This window comes from Triturus cristatus, chromosome 2_2, assembly GCF_964204655.1.
Source record: "Triturus cristatus chromosome 2_2, aTriCri1.1, whole genome shotgun sequence".
Taxonomy (NCBI): Eukaryota; Metazoa; Chordata; class Amphibia; order Caudata; family Salamandridae; genus Triturus; species Triturus cristatus.
In genome coordinates, this window is record NC_140582.1 from 264,688,561 (window position 1) to 264,707,096 (window position 18,536).

The 18,536-nt window shown below is 47.6% G+C and overlaps 2 protein-coding genes across 4 annotated transcripts in view; one reads left to right on the plus strand and one right to left on the minus strand.

Moving 5' to 3' along the window:
- The window catches only part of LOC146862129 (thioredoxin-like), a 100,523-nt gene that overhangs the window by 57,193 nt on the left and 24,794 nt on the right, over positions 1-18,536 (minus strand). The window lies entirely within an intron of this gene.
- LOC146862130 (uncharacterized) lies at positions 12,264-13,313 on the plus strand. Its single transcript, XM_085643391.1, has one exon. It carries the CDS (start codon positions 12,264-12,266, stop codon positions 13,311-13,313), a length of 1,050 nt encoding a protein of 349 aa, XP_085499517.1.

Here is an 18,536-nt window from a genome sequence, read left to right on the forward strand (position 1 = left end):
TCCAGCCTGAACGAACTCCCTCTCCGGGTAGTCGCGGAGCCTGTGCTCACACAGGCCCAGACAGGTGTACCCAGCATCTCAGTGTGAGTCCGTTATTCCACCTCTTTCCAAGCATTGTGCTCCATGTCATTTCCTAGCAGACAATCGACTGGCACGGCAGGGCTTACGGCAACTCGAAGTGAACCTGCAACCCCTTCCCATTCAAAGGGAACCTCGGCCACCGGATAGTGGCCCATTCTGCCGTCAGCCATCGCGGCAGGGTGGAGTACATCGGGAATCACCTGCTCTGGAGACACCAGTTGGCTACGCACCATAGTCATACTGGCTCCTCTGTCTCTCAGAGCCTCCCCCCTTTGGCCGTTGATGGTGACCCACTGCCCATACTTTATAGTATTTGCGGGCACCTGGATCTTAGGAACCATCTCCCGTTCTCCCAGGGACACTAAAGTGACACCCGCCCACTCCCTTCCCTTAATTAAAGGCATCTCCTCCCCGAGCACTACACTAGCTACTCCGGGGGCCTTTCCTCCAATGGGAGGGGGTGGTCGTTTTGGGCACTTCGCATCTCCCTTATAGTGTCCAACGCCACCGCACTCGAAGCAATGGACAACCCTTGGCTGCTGACTCTAGCCAGGATTAGGGTTTCGGGGTGGGTTAGTCCTAGGGGTGAATCCTGTTCCCTTACCTTGGAAATTATTTTGGGGGCCTTTGGAGAACTCCTTTTTCTTTTCCCCTCCCTCTTTCTTCTGGGGGGCGCCCTGTCCGGCCTTTTGAGTATCCCCTCCAGTCCCCCTTGTGGACACCCGGGTACTAGCCCAAATGTCCGCCTCCTCAGCAAGCTTCCGGGGATTGGTCAGCTTGCTATCCACCAGGTGTTGACGCAGTTCAGGGAAACATTTTTCGAGCAGGTGTTCCTTCAATACTAAATCAAACAACCCCTCGTAGTTCCTCACTTCACTGCCCTGAATCCAACCCTCTAATGCCTTCTTTGCATAATCCAGGAAGTCCACCCAATTCTGTGTGCCCAGTTTGTGGCTACCCCGGAACTTCTGTCTGTATTTCTCGGGTGTTAGTCCAAACTTTCGTATGAGCGCCACTTTCATGGTGGGGTAGTGGGTCTGCTCATCCTGCTCTAGGGCCAATAATGCATCCCTACCAGCTGGAGGCATGTACCTGTACAATCCCCCTCCCCAGTACTTCTCTGGAACCCCATGGGCCCTTAATGAGACCTCATAGGCCGCTAGCCACTTGGCAATATCGTCGCCCACACCATAGCTAGCCACTATGTCTTTCGGCAAATAGGGTTTGGGTTCCCTGGTGAACTCTCTTTCTTCGCTGCCACCATTAGGAACAGGGTGTGCCCCGACTCGTAGGATCTGGAGATCTATCTCCCTTAACCTCAACTCATGAGCCATCCTCTGTTCCTCCTTCTCTTTCTCCAGCCTTGCTAAGTCCCATGTGAGCTGTCTTTTCTCCCTCCGGTCTGTTAACTCCACTTCAGACAAGCCACCGCTAGAGGCACTGCTGCCCTTCCTGGAAAGTGTCCTGGGCCCCGCTAACAGGTTCCCCACCTCAGGTTGGTACAAACCAGCTCCCTCACTGTCGGGCTCTCTATCCCTGTCCTCCTCCTCAGCCTTGCTTTCTCGTCGTGCCTCCCCCCAAGCCCTTAAGCTGGTTTGGAGTGCACCCTTCTTTGCTCCTGGGGGACAATACACCCCCTCCCGCTGACAAAACTCCCTGAGTTGGGCCACAGTGTACGTTTCTAAATTCTCCAATACAAACTCCATCTTGCCCACTCAGGTCAGAGGACAGTTATTTGCAGAAGCTATGCAGGGGGGTACCTTTTATAATACCTCCTCCCACCACCAGAGTAAATTTGGAAAAAACAAAAACTCACAATTAGGAAGTCCGCTTGGAGAAAACTCCCGGTGTAGGCCTATGGACTACCCACAGTTATTGTCGAGTATACGTAGGCACAGCTCTATCCCACCACTGAACACCAATTATGTTAGAAAAACACTCCCACACCGGAAGGGTGGTGGTGTTCTCCCAGACATACACTGTGGTAGCTTGGCTCGAGTGGTCAGGGATCAGGCACAGTGCTAAGCATACGTCATACCACACAATAACCATGCGTGCATCCGTTCCAAAAACGACACTACACCTTAAAAATTATACTGAAAATATATCTCTTTATCTTCTTTTCTCTTAGTTGCTGATTAAATAAATAATAATACAATCACAGTACACAAGGCTTTTCCTGTGGAAGGGTAAGTCAAATAAATAATACTTCAACGATTCAATAAATAAGGTCGATCATAAATAATCAAGGCATAAATATAAGTGCATTACATAAAAGGCAATTAAATATTACGAGGCAATAAATACTGCGAGACAATAAATACTGTGCGACAATAAATACTGTGAAACAATAAATACTGTGAGGCAATAAATACTGTGAGGCAATAGATAGGATGAATACTATCAATACAGTGCTCTCAATAAATAATAAAAGCCAACAGTGACACTTGAAAATCAGTTCACATTCCTGAGGTACTATGGGATGATTTGGGCCAATCCCAGCTTGTAGAGTTTTGGATGACCTGAGGGGTGTACTACCTGGCCTGGACAAGGCTGAGGCCTAAACTGAGGTAGATCAAGGGGGAATCTAGAGATCTGGCTCTCCCACACTACACAACCCCTCTGTATTAGTCTCAGCTCACCCCTGGCACTATCAAGCTGGTTCCAGCACCTCTCTAGCTTCTAGGATGGTCTCTTAGGGCTTCACAGGGCCTTAGGCGCCCTCTATTCCACTTACTGCCCTTTTTATGAAGTTCCGACGCCGCTGGAGTCGTGTCGACGCCGTGAGGCGATTCCGGTTCGATGTCGGCGGCCTCGGCTCAATGACAGTTCTTGTCGACGCCGGGAGGCGGTTCCGGTTCGATGTCGGCAGCCTCGGTTCGATGACGTCGGGCGGTCTTGGCTCGATGTCGACTTCGGGCGGCTCCGGTTCGATGACGTCGGGCGGCCTTGGCTCGAGGTCGACTTCCGGCGGCTCCGGAGTGCGATCTCCACTCCCGACCTTCGGTGCTCCTTTCCTCAGGTTCCGGCGACTCCGGAGTGCGACCTCCACTCCCGACCTCCGGCACGATTCTCTTCAGGTTCCGGCGACTCCGGAGTGCGATCTCCACTCCCGACCTCCGGCACGATTCTCTTCAGGTTCCGGCGACTCCGGAGTGCGATCTCCACTCCCGACCTCCGGCACGCTTCACCTCGGTCTCCGGCGACTCCGGAGGGCGGACTTCACTCCCCCGTCGACGCCGCACACTCGACCTCAGGTGACTTCCTCCTCGACCTCTGGTGTCCCCACGACCTCCGTCGGCGCCCTCTCTCGACCTCTGGCGGCTCCGGGTACGACGTCTGCTTTCCAGTCAGCGCCGCTTCTCCACCTCGGGCTCCGGGTCTCCAGGCTTCTCGACGTCGGACTTCAGGAAGTTACCAGTAACCAGGTCAGGAACTTGCTGTTCTTTACTTTTAAGGCCTGTTCCGGCTGTCCAGGTCCTTAAGATGGTTTTTCTTGCTTTCTCCCACACAGGGCTCCAGGCTGGGCTCAGTCAGCAGGGACTAGTATCAAGGGTGGGTTTCTGGACCCCACTCCAGGCACAAGTTTCCACCCCTGCTGCCTCACTCCTTCCTCCTTCAGTTCTGTGCTCCTCTCTCTTCACCAGTCAGGTGCCAACTGCCTACTCCAACTGCCAACTCTGAGCTGGCTTCCCAACATTCTAAACCTGCCTCACACTGTCACAGGGTTCTAGAATGTTCTGGAAGGTACTGGTAGGTTCCAGTGATGTCACAGGTGACAATGGGTGGCCACCATTTTGTGTTTCAGGCCCTCAGACAGAAGTTCCAGGGGTAGATAAAATGGCTCCCTGAATCTGCATCAATACTAAAAAGTCTGGTGGTTCCCAAAAAGGAAAAAATACTAACAGGGTTTGAGGCAAAAGTGGGACAAAATAAATAATGATGAGGAGGGACCACCCAAAGGGCTGACAGGTCTAACAGGGTATAACTGCTGGAGCTCTGGCTTCCGAAAGTAGAGGCGCTTTTGTATTTGGAACTATATTACGCTAGGACATCTACAAAAGAAATCATTAGGGTAGGAGGGACTGCAACTGGACTATCCACAGACTTGTGGTGGTCTGGAGCTTCTGGTGCTCCAGGAAGGGGACTATCACTTGGTGGATTTTGCCTGGCCATTGCTGGCCTATAGCTAAGAGCCAACTGTCTGGCCCAGGTGCCTCACTACTCTTCAAGGGACAGTTGGCTGGCCTCCTGTCCACGAGATCCCAGGGACACAAAGGATCTCACAGTTTCCACGAGATTGTAAGGACCGCACAGAGTGCTGCGAAAATGGGTTTAAGTGTTCGTCAGTTGAGACAAGAACCATCCCTACGTACACAGTTATCAAACTGTGCAGAGGAGTGTGCTCGTAAGGATCAGCAGCCACCTGAGGTGTTGGGACCTGAGGAGTTCAAGGAGTGTGGGGAAGCTTGCAGAGGCCGAGGGACTAGTGCTTGGAACCAAGGGTACCTATCCTAGCTTGCACTACGGCGCGTGTTGTGTCCGAGGGGTGTTGGGGGAAACTGAACTAGAAGCGGAGATGGTCTTCGACCTCCAGATCAGGAAGACGACCGTGAACTCTCGCTGAACCCACGCCACAAGGCACTTTGTTGGGGAGAATATTGTGACGTGGCCTTGTGGACACCTAAGGCTAGCTGTCGGGAGCTAACCTTAAAGAAGGTTGCTGAGGTGTTAGCTTCAAAGAAGCACCTTCTAAACCTGAAATTGCTATAGCACATAAAGACACTTAACTTTTGGCGGGAGGTTAGGGCGAGGGGGGCAGACAGCAGAAGGGTTGGTTCGTTTTGGACTCAAGGATTCAAGGGCACCTTGTGCTGATCCAGAGAGAACATTTGGCTCGAGCTTGGCTAGAGCCTTCAGTGGCTCATTCATCTCTATCACATAACGGCAATTAAGAGGACAAAGGAGTAGGATAGGAAGGATAGGATTTGAATATCATCAAAACATTTACGAAACTGGAGTACCATAATCGCAGAGAAGGAACTCCTTGTTTTTTCTAGATTCAAAATGTTCTCACCACGCCATATTTTCTATAAATATGTTCAGAAAATAATTACCCAAGAGAAGACAATTTGTCACAAGGAGGGAGGGGGCTGAAATTAATAAATATGTTTTCTTGTTCCATAGCTTTCATCTTGCTCATTGTACAAAAACTGAGGTGCATTCTGTGTGCAAGATGTGTCATTTTGGTGTGTTTGAACCCAAGTGACTGCGAAACTACAAATGTTTCTAAAATCCACCACCCAAATATGGGATTTTTAACCTAAAAAAAGATGGTCGTTTGCTCCACCAAAGAGTTTAAAAGTCAAATTTGCGTTGCCCAGTTAATAGGACTGTATAAAAACAGGGGAGTGCCCTTCTGTTACCGCCACTCTAGGGCTAACGAACTGACCATGAAAGATTGGGGAGCGCAGGAACAGATGTGTATCATTAGTTTATATATGCAAAACAATGCTGATTTGTTTGCCAAACACAAAGGTAAATTGTGCAAAACTAAATTCAATGAATTCTGAAATACCATATATCCCTGTACTCAACCTTTAGTACATTTATTTTAATTGTAATGCATTGACGGGTGTTTTAATGGTAGAGAATTATAAAAATACATACGCACTTTAATACAAAAACATGATATAATCTCAAAGAATAAACACATTCTGTGGTCTTTTCTCGCCTATCCCACCCGCAACTTTTGAAAATAATGGTGTTTAGCAATGTCCTTCGAAACGTCCATCATCCACCTCGAGGTAGCACGGGCAATTAACAAGTAGCTTCTTTTTGTGCCAAGTTATGCCCTTCTCAGAAAGTTCATTTTCTGATGACTCCTCCAGAGGAACAGATGGTCAACGTGTTTCGGCCTTTCTTGAGTTACAGACCTCACCATAACCGGCAGTTGACAAGTGACCAATTACTTGGCAAACAGCTAAAGGCTTCTTACCTTTATTACAAAACTTCATGTGTGGTTTATGAAAATGGAGATGCACTCACGATCCTTTCCTGTGTTGTGCTAGCCCACCAGAGCAGATCCAATTTAAGGCATCAGATCGATTAGGGTGAAGGCGACTGGTAAAACATGTTGGGCCATGGAGAACAATCCATATTCTCTTATCACTCGTGGGAAACCGGCAAAAACTCCTTCCTGATATTGCGGCTGCGCTGTTAGTCTACTGTGATATTGGGAAGGAGTGATAAGAGAATATGGATTGTTCTCCAAAGCCCAACAGGTTACACCAGTCGCCTTCACCCTAATCAATCTGATGCCTTAATTTGAATCTGCTCTTTAGAAAGTAAAAGAGAACTGGAAACTATATTGCATACATGTAAATATCAGTAGGGGCACTGGCCATGTGTAGGTAGAGGCCAGACATACTGTAGAACCTAGATATATCCACTATATTTATGTTCAAGAGAACACAGGAAGTGCATATCTGGTCCCATAAGTCCAGCTAATATACTCCAGAGTGAAACACAACAGTCTATTGTGCAATTTAGATTAAAACTGAAATCTTTATATTCTTCATACATAGTTTAAGGTTGCATAGATACAGGGCTCACTTTTTTCTTAAATATATATGACCAGATTAAAAAACAAAATGGTGATTCTAATCTCACAGATTTCGTCCTACATTTGGAGTAGATTTATAATATTTTTGAAATTCAAATATTTACACGAGTACTCATGTTAAGCTACAACTGTAATTCTTGTGACAAAGCAACCTCCTTGATACCCATCAGGCTGGAGTTCGGTTGACGCGTGGGACAAAAGAGTCACGGGTTACAGTCTCAGACCAGCTGAGGACCAGTAAGGATCAAGGAAGATAGTCCTTGTAGGCCTCCCATTGACCCTCAATACTGTGTCTCACACTACCTTGAAGTCTCAACTGTATGCCACTGGGGTACATGGCTCACCACTTATCTCTGGCCGTTCTCAAGTAGTCTTCCTACCACAGTGTTTTCTCTCTTTTCATTCCCCTACATTTGGAGCTCCTCAGGGGCCCTCCGTTAGCCCATCAGTGTTTAATATTTAAGCAACCACTTTACTATCCCCAATGCACTCTTTCTTTTTTTCGCAGTGGACCAGATTCTATTTTGAGACTGGGTGTGTCCAGTGTCTTCACTAGGGCTAACTTTTAGCAGTGCCTCTTGAGAGTCATTAGCTGAATGAAGGGGAATGTTCTCAAAATCAACTCTAAGAAGACAGAGATGCTGACTGTAGGATGAGCATCCGCAATATGGTCTGACAGTTGGTGGCTGTTTGAATTAGGCATTCCCACACACTTGCAACCACAGTCATAACCTCAGTGTCACCTTTGACAAGCCTTTTCCCATTGGTCTCACAGTGCAAAGTAATTAGTAGCTATGTATTCTACTTAATATTGATGTCATCTAGTCTCTCTTGTGGTTTTTCATTGAAGAAAGCTATTGATGGATTAATTTTTGGCTACTGTAACACACTCTATCTTGAGGTGCCAGCAAATGTTACTCAATCTGTAGAAACTGAGCTTTAATACAGAAGCTGAACCAAACATTAAAGGTACCTGTAATTTGTGCCACTCAGCAAGGAGTGCTCTCATTCTTAGATTTAAGAGAAATCTTGCAATGCCCCCTTGTAAATATGAGAAACAAAACCAGTCCTCTCCAATTTTGCAAACTATTTAAGTTTTGACTATTCTCAATTAAGTTATTTCCTAGCTCGTGTTGTATGTAAGTACCAGGATATTTAAGTAGTACATGGGTGATCTAGAAATGCTGAAAATAAAATAAATTACATTTTATCCACAAAATAAGTGCATATTTTTGGAGACATTCAAAATAGTCGAACACTTCATCTTTATTCCATTCAAGACTTATTATTGTGAAGCTTGCAATTACCAATTTTTCTTTTTATTTTCTTAGACAATAGCCAATGATGTATAGCCAATAATCCTTTGCATTTTTTAATGGAAAAACATTAGTACTTTTATAGCCTTGGTTGATGTGTTTGAGCTTTATACTTGCTTCCTCTGGATTAAAAGGGTATAAAATGACAACATACAAGAAAGGAGACCAGAAAAAAGGTCACAGCAGTACAACATATTCAAACACAAGGACCCCAGTCAAATTCTGTGCTTAATAAACTGTATGCATGTTGTGTAATATATTTACTGTAATCAATAACCCATAATTGGTTAATTTCATATTTAATTTAGCTGTAATCATAAGCATCCTTACATATTTATATTTTTATGTTTTAGGTCTGTGGCCTACTCTGATTTCTTTTGATAGTAGACTCCTATTTGATAATCGAAATCCCTGTTAACTCCAATGGACATAAGGATCAGAACCACCAATTTAAGAATTGAATAAGTGAGATTTGTGACCTTATCTGAACTTGATGTGGCACTTGAGAATGATTGAGAACATGAGAGGAGCATGGTTTAGGTGGTTCTGGGATAAGAGAGATCAAACTCATAGGAGTGTCTCAATTCCCCTGACAAGAACAATGGATCTTCTAAGTAACTGGGGCTGCAATAATGCAGAGTTGTGTAGGTGCAGCAGAAAACAAATTTTATCTGTGTCTCTACTGGTAGCCAGTGTAGCTCTCTCAAGATTAGAGCAATGTGATCAAATATGTTTCTCTCTCTCCAATGAGGCTTGGAGTAAATGATAGCTTTGAGTGGGCGACAAACTGGGAAACCAGCTAAAATCGCAATGCCCAAGTCAGTTCTGGATATAATGAGCATGTGAGCTGCAGGATTTTATTGAATGCTAAAAAGAAGGAGTTTTATTTTTTTTAGTCGATAGAAATGATCGGCACCACCCCACCTAGAGGGCGTGGTGCCTTTAGTGGCAACAAAGGGCGGAAACGGATAGAACTCTTCGGGGAGGAGGGGGCAAGCTGACCGGAAGTGTTTAAGGCTGCAAGGACCCGGAAGCGCGTCACGCCGACCAGTGAAACCGAAACTGGCGCGGGGTTTAAAAGTGCAGGGGGGAGGTAGAACCCCCTCTTTGTCCCCTCGCCGTGTTGACGGCGACATCGCGGAGCATCGAATTGCCGAAGTTGCAGTGCATCGAAGGCGCGAAGGAGCGGTGTCGGAGCTGTCGAAGAGGTGAGGGGGCCCACATCGGCGTAGCATCATTCGGGTAAAGAAGAGGTAAATTAAATTAGAGGGGTAGCATCGTAGCGGGGGATGGGAAGCATTTAGGGGAGCGTTGGGTTGTTCTCCGGGTCCCCCTTTCCAAGTTTATAGGCGGCGATGATCGGAGTCGCGCTATGTTCATGCGGGCGCGTTTGGTCTAAATACATTTAAAAAAAAAAAAAAAACAACGAAGGAATGCTACGCTTCGCGCCGAGTAAACGCAGGGAGGCGCGTTAGTGAGGGGGGGGGTTCGCATGTGTGGCACGAGGGTTTCAAGGAGGCCGTAGCGGTGAAGGTGGTGTTATCCTCATCGGCACCATGGCAGTTTATCGAAGCTGTTTGCAGGGGTAAACGCTGGGCATCGAGCGGTTATTTTCTCAGGTCCGGTAAGCACATGTGTCCCGCACAGTCCCGTCAGATAGCGGGGTTTGTGGGGAGGCTCGAAATGGCTATACTTGGGCTTGATAAGCGGGAAGTAAGGGGAGTGCGAGGCCAAGAAGGCTGCCGGGAATGGGAGGTACCTGGTTGCAGGGTTAGCCGTGTCTCGAGCTACCAAGACCAGGAAGTGAAGCAGGGTCGAGCCTGGGGAGCACTTGGATGGGGGACCGCCATTGAATTTGTTAAGCTACCACCTTAGAAGGGGCGGGCCGGAATAATTATCCCGGAGAGGATTAATATTAGTAAAAAAAAAAAATTAAGAAAAAATAAAGTTATTAATAATTCTTACCCAAAGAGGACAGAAAGAATTGGGGCGGATTACATGGTAATGCATGAGGGGGTGTTAAGGAGCACGAGTCAGAGGGGCCCTAATGGATGGAGTAAGGGGATGAGTGTTACATTGGCATTCTTGGCTGGAGTATACGAGGGCATAGCGCAGCTTGATGGCACAAAGGGCAGAGCGCTGGCACAGAATCTCAGCAAGCACGCAGGGGGGGTGTAATTAGGTGGTGTAGTAAACATCATGAGAGCATGATAATATGGGACAGCGTGAAAGCGGGTTTCACTGGGGCCTTGGGGTCACAGAAAATGGGGAAGAGGGGCAACAATTAACTATATTTTGTTTCTTTAAGTGCAGAATGCCCCCGAAACGGTCGCAGAAGGGTAAAGGCGCACCGGCCACCAAAGATGATTTCCGCTCACTGGCAGAGCTCTGGGAGGTTGCGAAAAAAGGAGGCATCGACTGGGCACTACGCACGTTGTCCGAAAAGGGCGAGACAAGCGGGCAGCAGGAGGGCACGCGTGCCAAGCGGGCAAGGCGGACACCAGAGCGATTTAAGGATGCGCAAGCAGACAAACGCAACAAAGTTACGGACACACAGACTGGTACCCCAGGGGTGAAGGGACACACGGTCTTGCCCGCTGACAGCATACAGCCCACAAGTGCGACCCCCACGGCGCATTCAAGCGGGGCAACCATTCAGCCGGTAGCAAATGCGGCGTTAACCAATGCTGAGCTCACAGGGGTAGCCGGGCAAGGTTTGAGGACAGAGGTGATTTCACCCGGCGCAATGGCTCAACAGGGGGGAACAGGGGTCGCAACGCCACAGCCCACCCTTCCGGTGGTAGCGCACCAGGGCAGTGGGATAGCACAAGTCTGGGTCCAATCGGGAGGTGTGGCACAATCTCCAGTAGTGGTGGCGGCGACGTCCCAGGGACCAGCCATTAATAGCGGGATACCAGTGACAGTGGCTCCCATGGCAACGCACCCCCTCGCGGTGGGGGCAGTACCGGCAGGGCAGCCACTCCTTGCACATAGTCCATTAATTTATGGGTCGGCGAATCCGGCGGTGGCCCCATCTGCGGGGATCACATGGCACGTTCCACTGGAGACCAGAGAAAAAATATTCAGAGGGGAATTTGTAGATGTTTTTGACCTAATTAATGCTGGGGTAGTTCCGGGCAAGAGCAGGAACGGGAAGGAAGGGGAGCTGAAACAGAAGAGAGTATGGGTGGACTGGACAATTAAGAATTGGGTCACGGGGTTTGCTATCTACGCAGCTATTATGGTCGAGAGGTACCCCCAAATGGCAGCCCAGTTAATCAGCTACATTTCCATGATTCATGGGGCCGCTTCGGAGTTCCCAGGAACGGGGTGGCTTCAGTACGACAACAAGTTTCGGCAAATGAAAGCAGTCCATCCGGCGGTAGCTTGGGATCAGCGGGAGATAAACATTTGGCATGCGGTATTTTATTCAACGGGGTCATTTAACAAAACGAGTCAGCCCTTTCGGGGGGACAGAGGGACGGGGGACAAAAAACTGGCGTGTTGGCAGTACAACAAGAATGAGTGCAACCGGGGCACAGCATGCAAGTTTAAGCATTTGTGCTCCTTCTGCGGGAAGCTGGGACACCCAGAGAGTAAGTGCTATAAGAAAGGGGGAAAGCCACAGGAGCAGCCTACCCAGAATCAACCCCAGCCGAGGGGACGCGGTACTCAGGCATCCTAAGACCCTACCTACTCCCATACAACTCCATGTGCTGACACACCTCCTTAGTAAGTACAACAAGATAAAGGAAGCGCAGTTTCTACTCCAGGGTTTTACATTTGGTTTTCGCATTCCCTCCAGGGCTACCCCTTCAGGTACTCCACCACGCAACCAGCGCTCGGTCCTTCGGAACCCAGCAGTGGCTAGGCAGAAGATCAGGAAAGAAGTATCCTTGGGGAGGGTGGCTGGCCCCTTCCAGCAATTGCCTAGACAAGACTTAGTATGCTCACCCCTGGGTTTAGTACCTAAGAAGGAAGAGGGCAAATACCGACTGATCCACAATTTGTCGAGTCCACCGGGGTTTTCGGTAAATGACAACCTGGACCCGGACCTATGCACAGTGCGATACACTACATTTGATGTGGCAATACAGAAATTGCAAAGGCTGGGAGCGGGAGCCCTGTTAGCAAAAGCAGACATTGAGTCGGCCTTTCGCCTCCTGCCAGTTCACCCAGAGGACACCAAGTTTCTGGGGTTCACCTTTGAGGGAGAGTTTTACATTGACCTTTGCATGCCAATGGGTTGCTCTATCGCATGTGCAGTGTTTGAAACCTTCAGCAGGTTTCTCGAATGGGCAGTGCAGGAAGTCTGGCCATCAGCGGAAGTGGTACATTACTTGGATGACTTCCTATTCCTTGGACCACAGGGCTCGTCGGATTGCAGGAAGGCCCTGCTGGGCTTCCAGCACCTGGCCAAAGCACTGGGGGTTCCCCTGGCAGAGGAGAAGACAGAAGGACCAGGGACACGGTTAACCTTTCTAGGGATAGAAATTGACACGGAGGAAGGAGTATGCAAACTCCCCCGGGAGAAAGTAGAGTCTTTTGGGGCTGCAATAGAGGCATGTCTGACGGCAAAGAAAGTGACGCTTCACCAATTACAAATCTTGTTAGGGCAGCTTAATTTTGCGCTCAGGGTGATACCCATGGGCCGCGTCTTTGCTAGAAGCATAGCACGAACGATGTCCGGCCTGAAGGAAAAGCACCACCACACCAGGCTTTCTTCTGAGGTCAGAACCGATCTGGGGCTATGGAAGGAATTCTTGGCAGGCTTCAATGGAGCGGTAATCTGGCAACAACCCAGTCAAGCAAATGGGGAGTTAGAATTGTTCACGGATGCGGCAGGCAGTGTAGGATTCGGAGCAATATTGGGCACCGAATGGTGCATGCAGCATTGGCCGGGGGAGTGGGCAGAGTCTGGGCTCACCCGCAACATCACCTTTCTTGAGCTTTTTCCAATAGTGGTGGCCTTGCACTTGTGGGGGGACCTGTTGGAAAACAAGCGTATAATATTTTGGTCCGACAGCATGTCAGCAGTGATGGCAATTAACAATCAGAGAGCGACTTGCCCCTGGGTTTTGCGGCTGTTGAAAGAGTTGGTGCTTATTTGCTTGCAGCGCAATGTATACTTTACAGCTAAACACGTGCCGGGGGTGGATAACACAGTTGCTGACACCCTGTCCCGTTTTAAGTTAACAGAGTTCCGTGCCAGATGGCCGCAAGCCGGCAGACAGATGACGAACTTTCCGGAGGGGTTATGGAAGCTTGGTGCCCCACAGCCCCCGAGTTGATAACAGCGTCTTTGGCCCCCAAGACTAAGAGTATGTATGAGAAGGCATGGCAGGCATACTTGGCTATCATTAGGGGGTCAGGGGCAGTAGAGATGTGGTCACCGCATGGGGTGCTGGTATTTATCGTACGGCAGAAAGAGAGCGGGAAATCCTTGTCCATGGTGAGGAGGCAGCTATCAGCAATAGCCTTTTATGCGGGCCTGGGGGGGGTGGCAGACCCCACAAAGGACCAGAGAGTCAAAAGGGCAATGAAAGGGTGGGAACGCTTGGTTCCAGGGGTAAGAGACAATAGAAGACCGATCGATGCTAGCAGACTGGCAAACATCCTGGAAGTGTTGCCCCGCATCTGCTTCTCAATGTTTGAAACACAATTGCTTAGATTAGCATATGCATTAGCCTTCTTTGGGGCCTTTAGAGTATCAGAACTACTTCCCGCTTCTAAATCTGATAGAGAAGGGGGCTTGCGCTTGGAGGATGTGGTCCTAACCAGTGATACTATACAGGTCAGAGTTCGGAGGTCCAAGACAGACCCATTGGGCAAGGGGACGTGGGTCGATTTGGGGGCAGTGGCTGGGGCCACCTTTTGTCCGGTGACCTTGGCCCACATTTTCTTCAAGATGAGACCAAGTGGAGGGGACCAGAGGGTGTTAGTACATGCTGATGGCATTCCCCTGACTAGATTTCAGTTTACCAGAGTGTGCAAGCGAGCACTGGAATCCCTGGGGGTGGAGACGACACATTTCACATCCCATTCATTCCGCATCGGGGCTGCCACAACGGCTGCAGCATTGGGTCTTCCCGGTGACACTATTAAGAGGGTGGGGCGATGGAAATCATCATGTTTCGAACGCTATGTATGCCCTCACCTTGCTTGAATCCCCAGACTGTCATGCTCCCTTCCCTGCCACGGCTGATTCTGTCTCCTTTACGATTTGCTTCAGGTGTCCCGGGTCAGAGAACCCAAGTATGCTGGTGTGGTCACTCGTTTATTCGTAGAGCAGGGCGCTTCTTCAACGAAACACACAGAGACAGAGGGCAGAAAGCGAAGGGAGTCGACCATCATTGGGTGGGGGTCGGCGGACAGCGGCTTGTAGAGGTGCCGAACGACTTAAGGCGGGCCTTGACCAGGGGCATGCCGGTCCCAGATGTGTTGGTGATTCACTCAGGTGGCAATGATATGATCCCAACGGGCAGGAGAGGAGTCAAGGAAGCGCTGTTCTCTGCCCTTTCGGTGGTTAGGAACATGTTACCAGATACGAAAATACTTTGGTCGGAAGTGATTCCACGATGGGTATGGGCGAAGGGGGCTCCGGTTAAGGCAGTCAATAAATCAGTAAAGAGGTTGAATCAGTCGGTAGCGGAAATCCTGAGGAGGTCTAGCATCAGCACCATTAGGCACAAGCTAATTCAGGTGACAAGTCCCGAACTGTACGCGCCGGACGGAGTGCACCTGTCCCATGCAGGGCTGGAGTTGTTTTTACAGAACATTTTGGGAGCACTCGCGGTGGAAGTAGAAGGTATGAGGGGGGGGAGGGCGAATTTGCCAGGGAGCGCATCGCCCTGTGGCGGGGTCCTGGACAAGAGAAATGACAGGGACTCCAGTTGACAGTGGCTGCTTGGCCCCAGAACAGGACGCGCAGTCCATTGTGGGCTCCGGGCTGGCGGGAGAGGGGGCTGACCTGCTGGTGGCTCTGGACTCTCTGGCCCTACCCAGGAAGCCGGCGCTGGTTATCAGCAGCGATGAAACTACCTGCGGCTCCGTTGGCCGGTGGGCGGTCAGCATGAAGGAGAGCAGGGTATCTTGGTTGTGGCCTGCTGGCACAACACGTGGCAAAGGCTCTGTGGAGAGTCAAATGTAAATACAAATAATGGGGAGATGTAAAGTATATAATCCTGATATCCCCTGGGCGTGCTGTGGTGTGTTAAATAAGCAATAATAAATTGGTCAAGAGATTAACAGTGAGTGAGCCAATAGGGAGATTGGCGATATCATGTTGAAATTAATAAAGACTACGCTGTGAAGACCAACTACCGTCTTACTAGTTGTTACTGGGTTGAGACCTGCATGGCAAGGAGGGTGGTGAGAAAGGCGGTGGTGTAGTGAATTGCACGTTGTATGCCAACTATGGAAGTTGGAAGAGTGTAGCAATTTGTTTACACGAGGAGGCATAGAGCTAGAGCAGTCCACTGTGAATCCTAGGGATTTGATTGTTGCATTACCAGCTGAGACCTAACCAAATTCCACTAGTTCCTGAAACAGTGGCTGGTTCATTTTTCTATTGTGTCTGTGGGAGATTAGCACACATTCTGGTTTACGAGGGTTCACTTTCAGGAAGTTTGAATATATCAAGTCCTGTATTTTTCTCAAACCCCGCAGCAGGGTATATAGATCATTGATTTAAGTTTTATACTCATTTGTGTCATCAGCCTGCTGGTGGAGCTTTATGCCAGTGTCTGCAAGCAAGAGCCCAAGAGGTTCTATATATACATTGAACAGGAGAGCATGGAACCCTCAATACTATTAGTCAGTAAGGATCAGATCCAACACAATGTTAAATCTCTCAAACCCATTCCTCCTTTGAGGGTATTTAGGAATAGGGCATGGTCGGCTGCGCCGAAGGTAGACTATAAGTCCCAGAGGACCAAAAGGCAGGCCTCATCATCCTCTAGTATGGGATGAATATTGAGGACTTTCCGTGTGGCTGTTTCTATGTTATGACCTTCTCTGAACCCAGATTGGACTGACGATAGCACCCCTAACTATAACTCGCGCGACCGCAATCCACTGCTGATGACGTCACATATTACATCACCCATGACATGGTCAGTGACATCACTCATGACATCACTGATGACATCATCCTTGTGATAGAGTGGCGGTCGCACGAGTTATAGTTATCTGAACTAACTATAACGGGGGAATTTCAATGGTTTTTTACGAGTGAAATGTCCAGCTAACTATAATTTGTGTGAAACCTATGGTTTTTTAAGTGAATTTGCAAGGTTTTTTAAATGCTAATTCCTAACTATAACGTGTGTGAAACCTATGGTTTTTTAAGTGAATTTGTAAGGTTTTTTAAATGCTAATTTATGTATGTATTATTATATTTTTTATATATTTATTTTACAATAAACTACCTATGTATATAGTTATAGATTGACTGTATCCTGTAATATGGAATGGCTCAGCTCTTTTTTTTTTTAATGTGGATAAAGTTGAACAGCATAGTTAATATCTTCTATAAACTTATAAACAGTTTAAAATGTTTTTTTGTTTTTTAAAGCTTTTTTCACGGTGCTCGCACGGTGCGCGCACCCCGCGATTTTTTGAAAAAAAAATAAAATGTTTTTTTCACCCTTCGGGGTCCTTCAGGGACCCCCTGACAAAGCCTAGGGGGTCAGGAACTCTCTACCCTGCCCCCTTTTCACGTTCTCCACCTTTCTTTTTCACTGTCACACACAAAATGGCGGCCGACACTTCCTGATTTCGACCGATTCGAATGTTGACTGACATGTAACCACCAATCAGAATTACGCTCGCGCACGTTATGGTGCGCGCACAGTGCGCACTTATAGATATTTATGTACTTTTAACTGCAATTTTCTCAGGAACTACTGAACAGATTGACACCATATATGCAAAAGGCACATGCCTGACCTGAGGACTACCTCTTTGCCAAATTTCAAGTAATTCTGTTCAGCCATTCGGGCTGTACCTTCGACTAAAGGTCCTATGGGAAAATGCATGGGGAAAACGTGTTTTGGGGCCCCCCTTTTTTCTCAGCCCCCGCTTAACGAATCACCCCGAGACTTTCAGGGTAGGAGCTGAGCGGAGCGCCGCATTAGTTTTGAGAATTTCGCAAGGATTCGTCAACCGGCGCCAAAGTAATTCAAAATAGAATTTTCAGATTTCCTATGGGAACTCGGTCCTAACTATAACTATCTACTGGCGACCGCCAGTAGATAATATATATATATATAGGTGTAAAATTGGAATACTTTATTTGCAACGGCAAAGCATTGATTAGGGCAAGCCACAACAGTGTGAACAGTTGAAAGTTAGAATTTGCCTGGTCTAGTGTCTCGGAAGCAACAAGTGGGATGCGTTTGACTGATTATCTTTGTGAGATCTTTGGAGTGGTTGTAACTGAAAGGAACTCCAAGTGCCAGCTGTTTTAGGCGCATAAACAGAGATTTGAGTAATTTTGGTGTTGAAGACTTCTTTTATTTTGGCAATTGATAGAAAAAATGCCAGGCATTTGTTGTATTTCTCATTAGGAGAGGAAATCACTTCATTAGAAGCTTTGGCATTAATTCTTATATAGCTAAATAAGGAGCAAACACGTTTGGGAGAGTAGGACATTTGCTTCTGGATGAGGGCTGTTTTCGAAATTTCCATGTTTATATGCTGTGTGAGCTTTAAGTTTGGACTTTGCTCTTTATTTTGTGTTTCTTTTTGTCAGACTCAAATTATCTGATTTTGAGCAATTCCTTGTTGAACTAAGATTTGCAGGGTGTGGATTTGTACTTTGTTAGCTTTGAGGGAGCAATCGCCTTGGGAAAATCATCAATGGTCTTAGAATACTGTCCACATATCGATTCAATACAAATATGAAAATGTTCTTGTTCAGGCTCGGCTCAAGAATGTCTTTGAAGAACACTTTTATAAATTGTAATTCCCAAACCAAATGTTGTTTTTTGTGTGTTTCTTTGTAGTTTTTTTTTTTAGAAAGGAATATAGAACCACAACAGGAAGTGTCAAACCAGTCTACTTGTAAAAAGAAAACGTGTGCTCCTTTTTTAATTAAAATAAAATTCAGAAATAACATTTTATGTTCGTTATGAGTCAAGATCATGGGTACTTGCAAACATATCCACGGGAGCCGCAAAGTACTGTCTGTGGCATGCCTGAGGGCCGCACTGATGCCAGCAGGGCAAGGATCGATGTGGTGACATGTGGGTGTAGGGGCACTTGAAACAGATGCATGGTGTCCCTTCACGCTACGTCTGTTTACCATCAATGCTCTATTAGCATGCACCAAGAAATAAAGTCAAAGCAAGGCTCATGCATGTTAATATAATACACTTTTTCGAAGTTTGCGTAGAGTTTATCATGTTTTTACATGTTTAGTGCAAGATGTATTTAAAGCTAATGGTGTTCCTAAATATAAGTTTCCCAGGACACCTTCTTTCCAGTTACTTTAGTTAATATGTAAATAATGG